This window comes from Lactuca virosa, chromosome 8, assembly GCF_052849685.1.
Source record: "Lactuca virosa cultivar CGN04683 chromosome 8, Lactuca_virosa_CGN04683_v6, whole genome shotgun sequence".
Lineage (NCBI taxonomy): Eukaryota > Viridiplantae > Streptophyta > Magnoliopsida > Asterales > Asteraceae > Lactuca > Lactuca virosa.
This window is the reverse complement of record NC_136433.1, coordinates 110,961,186-110,978,596: the sequence shown is the minus strand read 5'-3', so window position 1 is coordinate 110,978,596 and position 17,411 is coordinate 110,961,186. Positions and strand designations below refer to the sequence as shown.

The following is a 17,411-nucleotide window of genomic DNA, read 5'->3' as shown; positions in this document are numbered from 1 at the left end:
AAAAAAAGAAGCCACTACCTAAAAGAACACAGCAGGCAAGAGAAAAGAAACAGAAAAAATTACAAAATGTTGAAAGGACAAATATACCAAGTAGCTGAATTACAATTTCCAAATTTACCCCTATGTTTCACCCAACTTGTGCTTGTAATTACTAGAAAATTGAGATAAACGTAATGGCCTGTTATTTGTTTAAAAACAATTGTAAAAGTATGATTATCTATAACACTTTTTAGGATTAATCAATGTGTTCCATGCTTAAAGAAGAATAAACATGTTATGTAACCCCCAAGTCCCAACTAACGAGCTCCATCATTGGGCTGGTAAGTCAATATTGTTAGTTTTACGTTATTATTTGTTACCCACTTATTCAAATCCGTTTATTTTAACTTCAACTAATCAAAACATTATAATCACATCCTAACAATAAAACCCAATAATCACCTTAAACACACATCCATGATCCAACACCCCTTTGTTTAGCAACTTCATTATAATTATTACAAACTTGTAACCTTACATGATGGTGACAAGTGTAAACAGCATTTCAGCTTTTGAAATATCATCAAATCTACTTTTTTCGAGTATTAATAGTTGCTCGTTTACAACATGGAACAGAAAATGAGATAGAATTTAACAAACCACATAATGTAACACCTTCTTATTTCGTGATATTGCTTAAATTCGAGGAGTGCTTTAACTTATATATAATAATAAGAAACACATTTTAAGCTTAATTTATTAATATTCAGCTAGTCCTCAAAACTCAAATCTCACCATCCCAGAGTTCCTCAACTGTTTTATACTCACCATAACTATCATTCACCAAAAAATCACCTCTCACAAGTCTTGCCTGCATCAAAACCAACTTCATATGTAAATAATTGAATTTTATATAACGATTCAGATAAAGCAAAAAGGAGAAATCTTGCCTGTTCGATTTTAGACAACTCTGTGAACAAATCATCAGGAATCAACCAATCAAAAACTGCAAAATTCTCTTTGATACGCGCTTCATTTGTACTTTTGGGAAGAACACTATGACCCATCTGTAAACCCCAACGTATGGCAACTTGTGCAGGAGTCTTCCCTAATTTATCTGCAACTGATGTCAAAATTGGATGCTCAAGCACATTGCTCTTTAGCCATTTTGTCCCAGGTGAACCAAGTGGTGAGTACCCCTGAATATTTATTATTCAAATCAAAATCAAAATAAGACACTTGTTGAGTTGTTTCTATCTGACTTAATACAGAAAGAATGACTTAACAGAGAAAGCCATGTTTATGATGACTTACTGAGAGATGAACGCCTTTAGATTTACAAAACTCCCTCAATTTGGTTTGATGCCATGAAGGATGGCATTCAACCTGATTCACAACAGGGGGAATGCGGGCCACCTTCAACAAATCTCCCAATTTTTTTGAAGAAAAATTGCTAACACCTAAACCTCGTGTCTTCCCTATATCAAACAATGCTTCCATTGCTTTCCATGTGGCAGGTATGTCTGTTTTTAGCAGATTTTCAGGTTTGAAGCCAGCTGTCCCTTTCTTTGTCCTTACTGGCCAATGAATCTTGAATAGAATCATAGATAGATGGGTTCATTTGGTTAATGATTGAGTGATGATGAAATGATATAAAATTTTGTATTATCAAAGACTCACAAGGTACAAATCAAGATGCTCAATCTGTAAGTCATTCAGAGTTTTCTCTAATGCAATTGGTACATCTTCAGGGGCATGATTGTTACACCTGTAAAGTTTAGGGTTTTGAATATTTAATGAAAGATGGAATTTAAACATACGTACACAAAAAAAAGGATTAGAACAAACCAAAGTTTAGAGGTGATCCATAAATCTTCTCGTGCCACCACGCCATCTTCAAAGAGTTTCTTTAAAGCTAAACCAATCTTGAAAACCAAAAAAGATATACAAGAATTGTTGATGACAGCAAATATAATATGTTTTTATGAACGGAAAAAGGGAAAAAGGAAAAAAGGCAAAATCTTGGCTGATTTGTTATATAGTTTATGTTAGGTAATAGTTACTTAGTTAGGGTTATGTGACAATGATGGAATTTTAGTGAAATTTGCATACCTCCTTTTCATTGCCATAAATTTGGGCACAATCAATGTGGCGATACCCAGCCTGCAGGAGAGAAACATAGTGAGAAGATGATATGCATCATATCATATCATATGTACTTTTACTTTTTCCCTGTGTTTTACTTTTACATATTAATCTATCACTCAAAGCAACAAAAACAAATGCTTCCCCAGTTGAAGGGTTTTAAGAGTTTATTGATTGAATTTGAAACACTACATGATTACAAAGATTTTAATAATCAAGATACCTATTTCTTGCAAGAAACTCTAAATAATTACAAAGATTTTGGATGATATTCGTAACAAAAGTCAAAAACCATATCAATTCTGGACCACGCTAATTCTTTTGACCTCAAAAGTCCAACTTTAACACTCAAAACACCTTTAAGTCTGCATTCATATTTCATAACAAAAAAAGTAATAATAAGAACCACAAAGTGAAGAGGAATCTTATTCTGATGATAGCTCAAGGAAGAAAAGCTACTTAATAGAATTAAGACCATATTTACCAGTCAATAACTACAGACTACTATCAAATCATAGGATGCATTGTTTGGGCAAAATCAGCATCGAGCAAGGAAAACATAGATGAGAAGAGTATTATAGTCAAAAACTTTCTTCGCCGTTTTGGTATTACTTTGACTAAAATCAAAATCTTATTCACGTAGAGAACAAAGGGAGTAGAGAAAGAGGGGAGAACCTTGACGGCAGCAGTGACGGCTTGGCCAACAAGACCAGGTTCCGATTGCCATGTCCCAAGACCTAATGATGGAATCTGAGTTTTGTTTATCAGATCAAAGGATCGAATTTCAGTCGCCATTTTCAATCAACTACTTCGCTGAAAAGTTTAGAGAATAATGGGGAGGACGACACAGATACGGAAATGATGATGATTTTACGCTTAAGGTATATATGCTAAAGATCCACTGGAGTCCGGAACCAGGACCACCACCGTCCACCAACCATCGTAGCGGGCCCACCCCGTCACAACATTGCAAATGGTTACCTTCACAACATTAATGCACATATAATGTTACATAATTATATATTTATAGAATAAACAATTCAATATTAATTACTAGGCGTAAGACTCATGTATTATATGAGTTAACTAAAAAAAATTAAATATAAAAGTTTAAATATTTAAGAATTTTGGATTTATAAATAAAAAAAATGATTTATTAAAATTGATTTTTTTATCTTTTTAATTTAAATAAATAAACAAAATAAACTAATTAACTTTAATTTAGGAATTTTGAAATAAGAAGGTAAGTCCATTAATAAAATTGATATTTATTTATTACTACATTCATTTTAATTATTACATTAAAGTATTATGTGGAGTTTATTAAAATAGAAAAACTCATAAAATGACATGTGGAAAAGAAGTTAATTCAAAATAGTCACAAAATTACATTTGACAAATTGAATGAGAGTGTGACATGTGACAAAAAAACTTTTATTTATTAGAGTAGATTGGAAAAATGATTCTGGAGGATAACTAACTGTTGAGTTTTGTTCTCATTTGGTTCTTTTCCTTTTTTTTGTACCCAAAATATCATCGAACTTGTTGTTTGTGTTCAACATAACCTTTTTGACCGACTATCACCTGTGATAGCCGATCAAAGGGTTATGGTGAACACAAACAACAAGTTCGATGGTATATTGGGTACCAAAAAAAATTAGGAAAGGGACCAAATGAGAACAAACTCAACAATTGGTTACCCTACAATCATTTTCCCTTTATGCATTTACAGAAAATCTCACGTCATCTCCTGCTCATATTAATGACTTTATGAGATTCATTCTTGTTTCTCTTCAAAACATAACCCACAAAAAAGCATTATTCATACATGTACAACTTTGTAATGCACTTGAATATTTATTAGGGGAATCTTGATTAAGCAGATGCATTTCATGACTACATTTACATTTCCAATCAAATGATTTATCATATCATGGATTCTGGACAAGTCTACAAACGAGTGGAATCACAAGTGCTGTGATCTTTGAGTTTACTTGGATTTAAGATCGAATTCATGAGATAAGATACAACATCAATATGTACAAGATCATGCAGCTTTTGCATACACATCACCATAATATACCTTGAGGTAAACGTTTATGTTGATAAAGATACTTATCATACACAGTCATATCCTTTTGCAGAGAGTTGTTGACAACTAACCATAGTAAACATAACATAGACCATATTTTGACGAAGCTACCCCTCCAAAACGCTATTCATGTACGTTATGGCCTAAGAAGGTTGCAGTCTTTGATACTTTTGCAGCTTTAATTTCATTGAACTTTTTGGGGAAAATGACTCAGGAGGGTAACCAACTGTTGAGTTTGTTCTCATTTGGTCCATTTCCTTTTTTTTGTACCCAATATATCATCGAACTTGTTGTTTGTGTTCACCATAACCCTTTGATCGTCTATCACAGGTGATAGTCAGTCAAATGTCGGTCAAAAGGGTTATGGTGAACACAAACAACAAGTTCGATGGTATATTGGATACAAAAAAAAATGGACCAAATGAGAACAAACTCAACAGTTAGTTACCCTCCAGCGTCATTTTCCCTTAATTATTCAAATCACGTTTATTAAAATAAAAAATTATGCATTATTTACATACAGTTTATCTTAATAGTCAACAATGTGATTTTATGTTTTTCGATTTCCTTATCTTCAGAATCATCTTTTTGATAAATTAATTCATCGTATTTTTTTTGTAGGAATTATATTAACATGTATATTTTAATTACTGTATATCATAATTATCTTTTATATATTAACTACTTTGGTCCAAGTCTTCTAACTAGAATTGTAAACGAATCGAACGAACACGTAATGGGGCTTGTTCATGTTCGTTCGTTTAAGTTAGCCGAAAAAATAAACTAACACGAACGGGTTTTCTTGTTCATGTTTGTTCGTTTAACAAATTACATTGTTCATGTTTGCTCGTTTATGTTCATGAACATGTTAAACGAACATAAACGAACGAACTTAAATGAACAAAGATAAACAAATATAATTGAACATAAATTAACATATAATATAATAATGTGATCAAACACAATTAAACATATATGAACATAAAAGAAACTTATATGAACAAACATAAACGAATATCATAAACGAACATTCACGAACATAATTGAACGAACGAGACCATTGTTAATGTTCGTTCATTTAACTAAACGAACGAGAATTTTTGTTCATGTTTGTTCATTAACTAAATAGACGATCATAAACTAACTACCCGCCAAACAGTTCATCGAACGTTCAGTTCGTCTACATTTCTACTTGTAACCTAATATTGTTACATTGTCTTTGTATCTATAAATTTACTATACTATGTAATTTCTTTTATCATATATATATATATATATATATATATATATATATATATATATATATATATTTCAATTTTCAACTAATTAACCGTTATAATTCATATTTTTTTCAATTATTCGTTGAAATGACCATGTAATGTGATAAAAAAAATACCATCAAATATAGGGTTGTAAACAAACCGAACGAACACGAACGGATAAACGAACGAGTTTTCTCGTTCATATTCGTTCGTTTAACAAACTGCATTATTCATATTTGTTTGCTTATGTTCGTGAACATGCTAAACGAACATAAACGAACAAACATAAATGAACAAAGATAAACAAACATAATTCAAACATATATGGACATAAATGAACATATAACATAGTAATGTAATCAAATACAATTAAACATATATGAACACAAATGAAGATGTAATATAGTAATGTAATCAAATACAATTAAACATATATGAACATTCAAAGAACTTATATGAAAGAACATAAACAAATATAAACGAACAACATAAACGAACGTTCACGAACATAATTGAACGAACAAGATCATTGTTCATGTTCGTTCTTTTAACTAAACGAATGAGAATTTGTGTTAATGTTCGTTCATTTATTAAATAAACGAACATAAGCGAACTTCCCGCCAAACGGTTCACAAACAGTTCGCTGAACGTTCGGTTCGCTTACAGCCATAATCAAATACCTAGGATGTCAAAAAGTCTCGTGGGACCCTGATCCCATATGGAGGATATTTGTAATAAAAATAAAAAAGAAAAAAGAAAATTGAGGGTGTGGGCAAGTTTAACCCCCGTTTTAATTTCGGGGGCAGGAAGCCGAGGACGGGGTGGGCAGTCCTATCCCGAACCCCAGTAGGGCCCCCGTTAATATATATATATATATATATATATATATATATATATATATATATATATATATTAATTATACAAATATAATAAATAATAGCAACGATAGTGAGCTTCCAAAATTCAACAAAGAATCTTGTTTTTAAGTTGTTAGTATAATGTTTTTTGAGATGTGATAACATTTTTGTTTTTAACATATAAAATTATGTTATAAATAATTATTTTTAACCCAACAAATAGTCTTCAAGCCCAAAAAACTTCTTTTAGACAATAAAAAAATATCTCAAAATCAATCGGGACGGGAGTAGGGAAATTTCGGGAGCGGAGGAATGGGAAAATTTTAAAGGTGGGGGTGGGAGATACAACCCCGTCTTGTTTACCCCCGTTGACATCTCTACAAATGAACCACTTTCCTCATGAAGAAAATTTGTGATTCTAAAAACGACATTTACAAACATAAAAAAATACTTCTATGATAGAAGTCTGGCAAATATAATATCTTTTTTGTGGACTCAACATTTTTTGTGAAAAAAATAAATATTCTAGCAAGTATAACAACTACTAAATATTTAGTTATACATGGCTGAATTCATGGGTCAACAAAGACCTACGCAAGATCACCAAAAACCATATTCAATACATTTGTCTTCTCTTGAGAAAACCTTAAGGCATAGCAAATTTGTAACACGTAGGTTGAGTTCCCGGTTTGACTCAAGATCCTCAAGATCCCTTCCATCTCTCACTTTAGGGTATATCTCCGTCTATATATACATGTGATGATGTGCTCATCATCACATGTATATATAGATGGAGATATACCCTAAAGTGAGAGATGGAAGGGATCTTGAGGATCTTGAGTCAAACCGGGAACTCAACCCACAATGTAAGTAAATATTCTATAAATCGGTCAATCAACAATTTATATTCTTACCATAATAACTGGATTTAATGATAACATTACATATATATGAAGTGGTCCCATAATTATCTAACAATCTCCCACTGGACCACGACTATATAAATATATATATATATATATATATATATATATATATATATATATATATATATATATATATATATATATATATATATATATATATATATAACCGTATAAGCGCTTTAATGAATGTTATCATAATATTGGTACACTTAAACAATCTCGTCTACTAATCATAATAGTATAGGATCAAAGCGGTCTTCGTTACAATTTACGTAACTAAACCTATCAATGGTCACATATACATATATAACTAACGACATAGATTAAATATGATGTGTGGTTTTAAAATCTAAATAGATTTCCAACGAGTTCCTTTTTAACTTGAAGTGAGATCAAACTTCAAATTAGTGCAACTAATAATGGAGTTAACCGAATTTTTAATTCTGTACGGAAAAACATAATTGATCTTAAACAAAACATAAAGCACCGTAAAACTCCCACTAAAACCAAATATCACACCAACGTGTGTAGTATGTTCATGAAAGACCTAAGGAGGTAATCCCTTTATGAGCGGATCCGCTTTCATGGAGTTTGTTCATATGTGCTATTTCCATTTTGCACTATTGTGTTAACAGAAGGAAACTTGATGTCAATATACATTGACTTAATAGAACTTCTGTTGTTGGAATATAATATTGCTGACTTATTATCACAACTTTAGTGGTCTTTCAATACCAATAATGTGTAGCCTCGTGACAAATTTTCGCAACCATATTCCATGCTACAAATTATGATGCCATTATGGAAGAAGCTACCGAAGTCTATTCCATGAAATGACTCATTATGCTAAAATGTAAAAGTATCCCGATATTGATCGGTAACCATTTTGGCATCTAATAAAATCAGATTCTTAATAAAAATGATCTCCAAAACATCTGATTTCCTATAGTTAAGCATATAGTCTTTTGTATAGATATCTCAAAATCCATTTGGCTGCTTTCTTATGATCCAAAATTTGGGTTGCATAAAGATCTGCCCAAAACCAGAAAGATAAATTTACTCCCACTTAATCTGTGATACACAAAATCATCTACTTTATTTACCTCAAAACCAAAAGAGATAATAAATTTATGATGAAACATTGGTACCACACATAGGATCCAAAATTGAGGTTGTTGAGTTTGTGTATTATGAATAGGAGATTGAATAACATTGTTGATCACTGATTCACAATCTGCATACTATCGAAAACAATAATAGGAATCAAGATTGATTCCTCCTTAAGGACAATGTTTTAACCTTGTTTCTCCCGCAAACTCAACATCCTCAAAAATGTCGCTCTATCCAAAATGCGAGGTCAATATCCATGCAATTGAGAACTAACATAATGCCCTCATTCCATTTCTTAAAGTTAATCTCATTAAGTACATGACTCATACATGTGATCAATATTAACCGATATAATACCATAATTTAAATTTGTTGTTTTGAGAACATAACCAAATCTATTTTTATGCTCATTAATCCATAAACCGTGATCAATAAATTCAATTTATGACATCCTTACAAGGTATAGACACAACATTAATATCAAGTCTTTGGACAGTAATACTAACTTGCAAGAGATATCCTTGTTTTAGAGATAAACATTGGCAATAAATCATGTCAATTAACAAGCCCCTATTTGGATTGACTTATTAATCACATGGAACAAAAAAAAATCGCCACATGTTTATCACCACATATATGTTTATTCAGCAAAATATTAGTCTACCTTTGGGTCGGCTAATACCCGCATTAATAAACACATAAACTATAAATTTTGATAATAAAAATTGACAATATATCATGTCAATTAATAAGCCCCTCTTTGGATTGACTTATTGACATGTAACCTAAAAATTGTCGCATATTTATCATCAAACATGTGTTTATCAAATATTAACCTACATTTGGGTCGATTAATATCCGCATTAACAAACACAAACAAAAAAATATTTAAATTTATCGTAAATTAATTTGCACAAAAGTGATCACTTTGGTGATATATTGTGTCAGTTAATTTTAATATCATAATTGAATTTATAGACAACCAAAAGTCTTCAAATCTTTGTTCGATAATAGTTTTATAAAATAGTATATACTTGTTTAAAAATAAACAAGATAACACAACATGTCATAACAATATAAATAAATTTAAGAATCCTCATCTAAGAACTTTATGAAGACCATATTTGTTAATCCCATCGTACAAGCCGATTACTATGAAAACCGAAAATTTGGCAACTTTCTCGAAAATAAATACTTGATTCTTTAATATTAAATATTAAATCAATATCAACCCTTTCAAATTATTGTTAATTTGGATTAAAATTTAATCAAAAGCAATTATATGTAGAAACGATAATTAACATATTTACACCAATGCTCCCATATATATGTGACGGTCCTTGTGCCAAAAGTACCCAGAAAATCTGAAGGATAATTCATTTGTAAGCTATATTTGTTCTGTTAAATACAAAAGTAAACTGTATATCCATGTGAGTTCTTTATCAAAGTAGGAAGCAAGTAGGCATAAATTGTCATGAGAACACATATAGCTGTACGAAAATAATTGTTTATTGCTTCAAAAAAAAAATGCAGAAAATATATATATATATACATATATTTGTTAAACTGCCATAAGTTAGAAGCAAACACGGACAATCATTGCCTTTCACCCAAAAGTAAAAAGATATATATATATATATATATATATATATATATATATATATATATATATATATATATATATATATATATATATATATATATATATATATAAAATTATATACCTTACGCATGTCTTGCTTTTTATTATTCAAAATAAAAAAAATCTCCTTTTAAAATATATATATATATATATATATATATATATATATATATATATATATATATATATATCAACCATCTACCATGGTCAACAAAACCTTAGCTCAAAAAACACCGGTTCTTTCATAGTGGGTCAAGAAAACAAGCATTGTAATGAAACAAAAGAAAATCTTGACGCCAAAAGGAATCAAACAGGTATGAGGTATGTATATTTCAAGACATTAATTTTGGAGATTTTAAACCAACCATTAAAAAAAAGTTTCTAGTAACATATTCGAGTTGGCTCTGATACCAATTATCGGTTATTTTCATAACCAAAACATATAACGCGGAAGTATAACTTTAGATCTTTAATCCCCGAATCTAGTTAAAAGAAAACTTAAACAAGAAAGATGATTACATACCTGATTTCATTATAATCTTCGGATCTGAAGAACTAGGAAGAGTTTTTCAGTTGATCTCAAGAGCTCTCTCTAAGATCCCTCAACAAACCCTAAACGAATTTCTCTGTGTATTTTCATGTGTCTTGATTGCTCCTCATCACATGTATATATAGATGGAGATACACCCTAAAGTGAGAGATGGAAGGGATCTTGAGGATCTTGAGTCAAACCGGGAACTCAACCCACAAGGTAAGTAAATATTCTATAAATTGGTCCATCAACAATTTATATTCTTATCATAATAACTGGATTTAATGATAACATTACATATATATGAAGTGGTCCCATAATTATCTAATAGTTTTCACTTTATAATGTAATTTAATATAAAACGTTTGTTGATAAATTTCAAAGTATAAATATATTACTTTTAGCCAAATTAGTTTTATAGTAAATGTTAATAACGAAACCGTAACTATAAAAAAACGCTTAAATATGACTTCGTATTAATTAGTTATGATTTCTCAAAGTTTCGCGTTTGACACGATACAACAATGTGTGTCATAAAATATAAACGGGGATAGGTTATTTTTTAGCCAACACAATGTAAACGAAAGTGGATATATACATAATTACGAACCCGTCGATATAAAGAACGTCGACAACGGAGTTCGTATGAAAAAATTATGAATTTCGCAAAGTCTTTTACAATGTAACCTTCATAAACTGTAAAATAAAAATAAAATGTGAATTAGCCGACGAAGTATAAAGGTAAGTTGTAGTACTCGTCGATACGAAACCGTATATATAAAGAACGTAAAAAAAACGGAGCTCGTATGCAAAAGATATGATTTTTTGAAGTTTGCGAGATTTACCTGTGTATGGCGACACACCGCCACCCAGAATTTGACATGTGTCGCAACGAGAGATGGCCGTTGTTGCCCAAGCTAAGGTGTGGCGTGTCTAGTAAGAGAACGTGACGTGCCCTCCCTTCAGATCCTCTATAAATAGTTGTCGAACACTCCTTCCTTCTTGCCCATTTCCTCTCAACTCTCTCTCTCTCACCTCTCCCGAACCCCCTGGGATCCGACCATCTGAGACTTGAGTATTTTAATGAAGCACTGTAGCGTTGGAAGCTTGACGAAAAAGAAGTATTCAGAGTCAAAGTTTTGTCCGCGACTTCCCGAACTTTCACTAAGAAACTTGTAAGTTGAGTTATACTTGTTATGCTTTAAGTGTAACTTACATTTATGTTCATAGTTGTTATTAGAAATCTATAAATAAGATTTATTAGTAGTTCCAGCCAAAATACTGATCGATCTACTTACAGAGATTATTTCTAGGATAAATCTGTAAAGATGTTTAAAGTGGAGTTTCTAAACGATACATCTTTATACCAAACATATCCTACCTCCAATATGATCTTACTTGGTCGTCCCTTATTTGATAGAATTCGGTATTTATTGGGATTGGTGAAGGATCTAAATATCAGTTATTATACTCAAATAGTTAGTATTTTGTAAAGTATATTATAGGTTGATATGTGTTGGTCAAGCTGTCTGTAAAACTACATACTTAGCTATTTCGAGACTGTTCAGACGAGTTATCACATTGTACTATGTATTACAATAAATATTCATGTATGATAGGATTTAAGAGATAGTAAAGCAGAAATTGTCTGCATAGACTGGTAGAGTTTCTGTATGATTGAATGTTGTTTATATGTAATAGGGGTGGCAATTTATGACACGGCACGACACTACAAAAATACACAACACGAAACGAAATTGGGACGAAACTAAAATTTGAATTCGTGTTCGTGTTAGCTGTAAAAAACACGATGTCGTGTCATGTCGTGTTCGTGTTCAAAAATCGACACGAAATTGACACGATTTAGCAGTTATTTATCGTATTTTTCGTGTTTATCGTGTTATATTTAATAAACTATTCATTAAATAAACTAGTTTTTAGTATATGTTATATATGTCGTGTCGTGTCGTGTTTGTCGTTTTTTAATTCGTTCGTTTTCATGTTAGTTAAAAAAAACGACATCGTGTCGTGTCATGTTCGTGTTACAAAAAAACATTGTCGTGTCGTGTCGTGTCAGACAGAAACACGAAACGATCGCAGGATTTGCCACCCCTAATATGTAACATTCTGTTTTGGGGGCTAAAAGTTTTGGGGTTTTTTGGTAAAAATAAATCTTTTTTAATTTGGAATAAAATAAATGAAAGCCAAATAAATTAAATAATGGAAATATGAGTAAATGATAAAAACAATAATAATAAAACCTTTCCATTACTTGGTATTTTAAAAAATTTATAATTTTAACGTCTAGCGAAGTATTTTTGTTAGAAGGACCATTTGCATCGAATAAGTGAAACTTAGGTGTAACATTGGAGGTTTATTCATATGTTCCTTTTTGACCCGTATTGTGAATTCCTTTCATTTTAAGTGCCTAGCCGAGTACGTTGGGCGCACTCTATGAGTACGTTGGGCGTACTGGCTCGTTTGATGGTTGCGAAGGCGCCCACGTACGTTGGGCATACGTGGGAGTATGCGGGGCATACGCTAAGCAGGGACAAACCCTAATTTTTAGGGTTTGTGCCCTATTTAAATAACTTATGTTGCCTTTGTGGTATCTTTTGGTCAGCCTCCATTTCCCTAAACCCTAAGAACGAAACCCTATGTGTCATTTGTGAGTTTTGAGCTTGGAAGTGAGTTTTGGTGGTGTTTTTGGTGATTTGAAGGAAGAAGAACACTTGGAGGTTGCTTTGGTGTGGCTTGAGCTTGTAGATCAATAACCATCATCAACTTTGCAAGCTATTATTTGATGATTTCTTATGCTAGATCTAGTTTAGGGCCTTGTTTATGCATTTTTGGGTCCTTTAAGCTTTGTTTGGGAGTATATGTGACATCCCCATTTTCACGGCCAGAAAAGACCGATTTTGTTTATGCTTTGTTTAAAAATCAGAGTAACATTTTAAATAAAAGTGTTGCGGAATTTGTTCCCAAAATAAAATATGATAAAGATTTATCAAAGCATTTCCGTAGAAATGTATTTCGTTAAAAACCTCGGGATGTCATGTTCGATACAGATCAAAAGCATAAATAGTACAATATAAGCCTTACTACATTTATTCATATCTACAGGCCTATATCCGTAATCTCTCATCCCAAACATCATATCTATGCTCGTGCACCACTACCTGTAATACAAGAAACTGAGTGGGTCAGGCTTGGGAGACTGGTGAGCACATATGGTTTTCAACCCACTATAAATAAGTTTATTAATTTCATCAACCAACAATAACCCGATTACCCGTTCCCGTTATCCTCACTTTACGTCCCTAAACACCTATCATAAGGGACCTAGCCTAAGGATCATCATCGGGATGGACACTACTGCTAAGGGGGTTCCTCAACAATAAATGTCCTAAAGGCAACCATGAGGGGGATGGAGTACACCGGTGAACACATCGTTCACAAACACCTACAGGTTGCGAGCCTGCTAGCGTTCCACTGGACTGTCTAGAAGAGTCCGTGGTTGTCATCCATACTCCGCTAGATGACAGAATCAACAACAACAACATCGAGGCCTCTCATCATTTTATCACACATCGTCTATTACATCTACCCATCTTTTACCCCAACATTTTGTAGATATAAAATACATATACAGTTTAAATCATTTAAAACATGTATAAAAATCTTTCATCGGCATAGACAGCAAGTATTCAGACAATATGCACACATAGCACCTAATTTATATTAAATACTTCATATCTATGTGTAAGATGAAAGTGACTATGCACTCACCTGAAAAGATGGTGACTCTGCACTCAGACAACGCTTCGTTACTCTTAAAACTAATTTCCTCGACAAAACAACGGGTTTTTATTAAAAACCGGGCTTCGCTGGAGCAGCGTTTCCGAGCCGAAAGCTTTTCTTCTCGGAGCCGTCGGGCGCTTCGGGGCTTCCTTCTCGTGCTAGGGAGGTTACCTAGACTTGGTAGGGGTTTAGGGAGGCTAGAGAGAAAGAAAGGCTTATGGTGTGAAGAAAATATGAAGAGTTCACCCTTTATTTATAGGGATTTTATAGTAAAGTAGCCCCTAAGTTTCGTCCGTATCTTCCGCGTACGAGCTCCGTTTTCTACGTTCTTTATATCCACGCGTTGGTATTTACGAGTACTACAACTTTCATTTAGACCTTGTCGGCTAATTCTCATTCTATCTCGGATTTACAAAACTGTATCGAATTCGCCGCGCTCGAAAAGTAGAGACTAAGCTTCGTCCATAACTTTCGCATACGAGCTCCGTTTTTGATGTTATTTATATTCACGCGTTGGTAAAAATAAAATCTACAACTTTCCTTTTTACTCCGTCGGCTAATTCTCGTCCGATCTTAAATTTAACAGTAGGAGGTGATTACACTGTTAAATGTCCGCGTAAAATTCATAACTTTTACATACGGACTCATTTTCGTCTGTCTTTTTGTCGTTGAGTTCCTATTAATGAGATCTTCAACTCTCATTTAGGCCGCGTAAGCCAAAAACCGCTCGAACTAAAATTCGAGTTTCGGGCCGTGCATTGCTATGCCAAATCTTAGAAAAATCATAACCTCCTCATACGAAGTCAGATTTGGGCGTTCTTTATATCCCCAAAATCCTTGTTTCGACCACCACCACTTTATGTAAAGATATCGGGTTTATCTCCCACTTTAATTTTGACGCTTATTTTTATTCTTTATTAATTATACCTTTATAATTAAGTATAAAGCACATAAATTCACACAATTCACATAATACTCAAATAATTCATTTTTATTACTTCAAAAAGAGTTACAATAGTTGACCTAGACTATTACATCATCTATTAATGCTTAGACCCGAAACCCGGGCGTTACAATTCTCTGCCCCTTAGGATGATTCCGTCCCGGAATCATGCATCAGCAAACAGATGTGGATAATGACTCATCATGTCACTCTCTGTTTCCCAAGTGAGATTCGGCCCATTCGAATGTTTCCATCGGACCAGCACTAAGTCGACCATCTTGCGTCGTAACTTCTTAGTCTTACGGTCAACGATTGCATCGGGCTCTTCGATTAGCCTCTTATTTTCATCCATCTTTAACTCTGAGATTGGAATTTTGTCGGGAACTTCTCCCGTGAACTTCCTCAAATAACACACATGAAAGGTGTTATGAATACTATCTAGTTCTTCGGGTAATTCGAGCTTGTAAGCTTGGTTCCCAACCCTCTGAAGAACTTCGAACGGTCCATAAAGTTGCAAACTTTATGCCTTTTCATGGATACAAGAAGCCCAACACTAAAAACCTAGCTTACTTAACCATTTTCTACACCCTAACTCTTGGATGGGGAAAAATCAAGGTCTAAGTTTGCATCTTTATGACTTGAAATGCCTTAAAACGTCTGAAAGGACACCTTGAAGGCTTAGGAGTACCTCATACTCACCAAGCCCTAGACTTTGGGACAAAAAGGAAGGAAAATCAAGGCTTAACTAAGATCTAGAGAAACATAAGCCAAGTTTGGAGCTTTATACCTCCAAATGGTGCACAATGAAGAGGAGATGTTGGATCCAAAGTCTTGAGAGCAAAGCTTACTCCTTGAAGGTCCTTCTTCATAACCAAGGAAGCACACAATCACTCCAAAAATCTCAAAAAGCTCAAAATGAACTAGGGTTGATCTTGGGATGGAGGCTGATAAAGGGAAAGGTCTTGGGGACATAATGGTGTTTAAATAGTGCACAAAAGTCATGGATTTTGACACCGGGAACCCTTCTTGCAACAAATTAAAACTAAAGGGTCCAAAAGCAAACCTGAAAAAATAGATGTTACGCGAAGACCTGCGATCCCTGAGTGTCTGACAAGTACTAGCCATCGAGTAGGAACTCCACCGATACAAATTCCAGACTTTTGTCTAGGGAATCTCTGTAAGTTAAATTACACTTTGTTCTATTTTAGTGTAATTTATATTTAAATTCATAGTCGTTGTTATGAATTTATAAATAAGATTTGTTAAAGGTTCCAACATCATATTACTGATTGATCTACTTACGGGGATGATGTCTAGGCTAGATTTAGTGAGGTGTTTAAAGTGGGATTCCCAAACAGTATACTATGTATACCAAACGGACCCTATCTCCGATATGATTCTACCTAGTTGTCTCTTATCAGCTATAGATCAGTAGACATTGAGATTGTTGAGAAAACTAGACTATTAATTAGTTATAAGAGGTGATAAACTAAGACTTAGAGATAAATGAACCTATGTTATATAAAAGGAAAAACCAAGTGCTGAAGCGAAGCGCTGTCCAACTTTCTAGCCATCCACTTTAACAAGTGAGTGAATAATTACTTTCATCCTACATATAGATATGAAGTATTTAAGATAATTACATGCTATATGTGCCTATTATCCATGTTCCAGATATCTATGCTAGATGAATGATTTATGCATGTTTTACTTGATTTAGACTGCATATGTATTTTTATACCTATAAATATATTGAGTAAAAGATGGGTAGATGAAAAATGAAATAGATAATGAGAGGCCTTGACGTTAGAGATGATCTAGTCATCTAACAGAGTCTAGATGATGAGAGGCCTTAGACTTTAAAGATGAAATTTGGCCCCCTCGATTTTGAGCTTAGTTTTCAACTTTTTATGTAGTGTAAGTTACAAAACCTTGTTATTAACCTATAATTAAAATCATTCGAAAATCACTAATTAAATCAATAGAATCCTTGATAAAATCAAGGGAAAAGAAACCGTATGATATTAGGAAAAAAATTAAGCTAATAAACTATCTCTTAAACTCTATACGACAAAAGAAAAAAAAATCTAATCATAGACACAAAATTCTTAACTCAAATATT

General features: G+C 32.8%; 1 protein-coding gene across 1 annotated transcript; it reads right to left on the bottom strand.

Moving 5' to 3' along the window:
- Nucleotides 1-542: 542 nt before the first annotated feature.
- LOC145133020 (NADPH-dependent aldo-keto reductase, chloroplastic-like) lies at nt 543-2,995 on the bottom strand. Its single transcript, XM_079067966.1, has 7 exons — nt 2,800-2,995; nt 2,092-2,142; nt 1,828-1,904; nt 1,660-1,747; nt 1,294-1,569; nt 930-1,178; nt 543-850 (listed from the first exon to the last, which is right to left on the bottom strand). The coding sequence occupies exons 1-7, from the start codon at nt 2,917-2,919 to the stop codon at nt 764-766; spliced, it is 948 nt and encodes a 315-aa protein (XP_078924092.1). The 5' UTR covers nt 2,920-2,995; the 3' UTR covers nt 543-763.
- Nucleotides 2,996-17,411: the final 14,416 nt, after the last annotated feature.

Bases quoted from the DNA above. Each gene is read 5' to 3' on its own strand.
- LOC145133020 (XM_079067966.1), bottom strand. From the start codon at position 2,919: ATGGCGACTGAAATTCGATCCTTTGATCTGATAAACAAAACTCAGATT. The intron at 2,143-2,799 runs GTTCTCCCCTCT...TCTCTCCTGCAG, and splicing joins CCGTCACTGCTGCCGTCAAG to GCTGGGTATCGCCACATTGA. The intron at 1,905-2,091 runs GTATGCAAATTT...TTGGTTTTCAAG, and splicing joins TTTATGGCAATGAAAAGGAG to ATTGGTTTAGCTTTAAAGAA.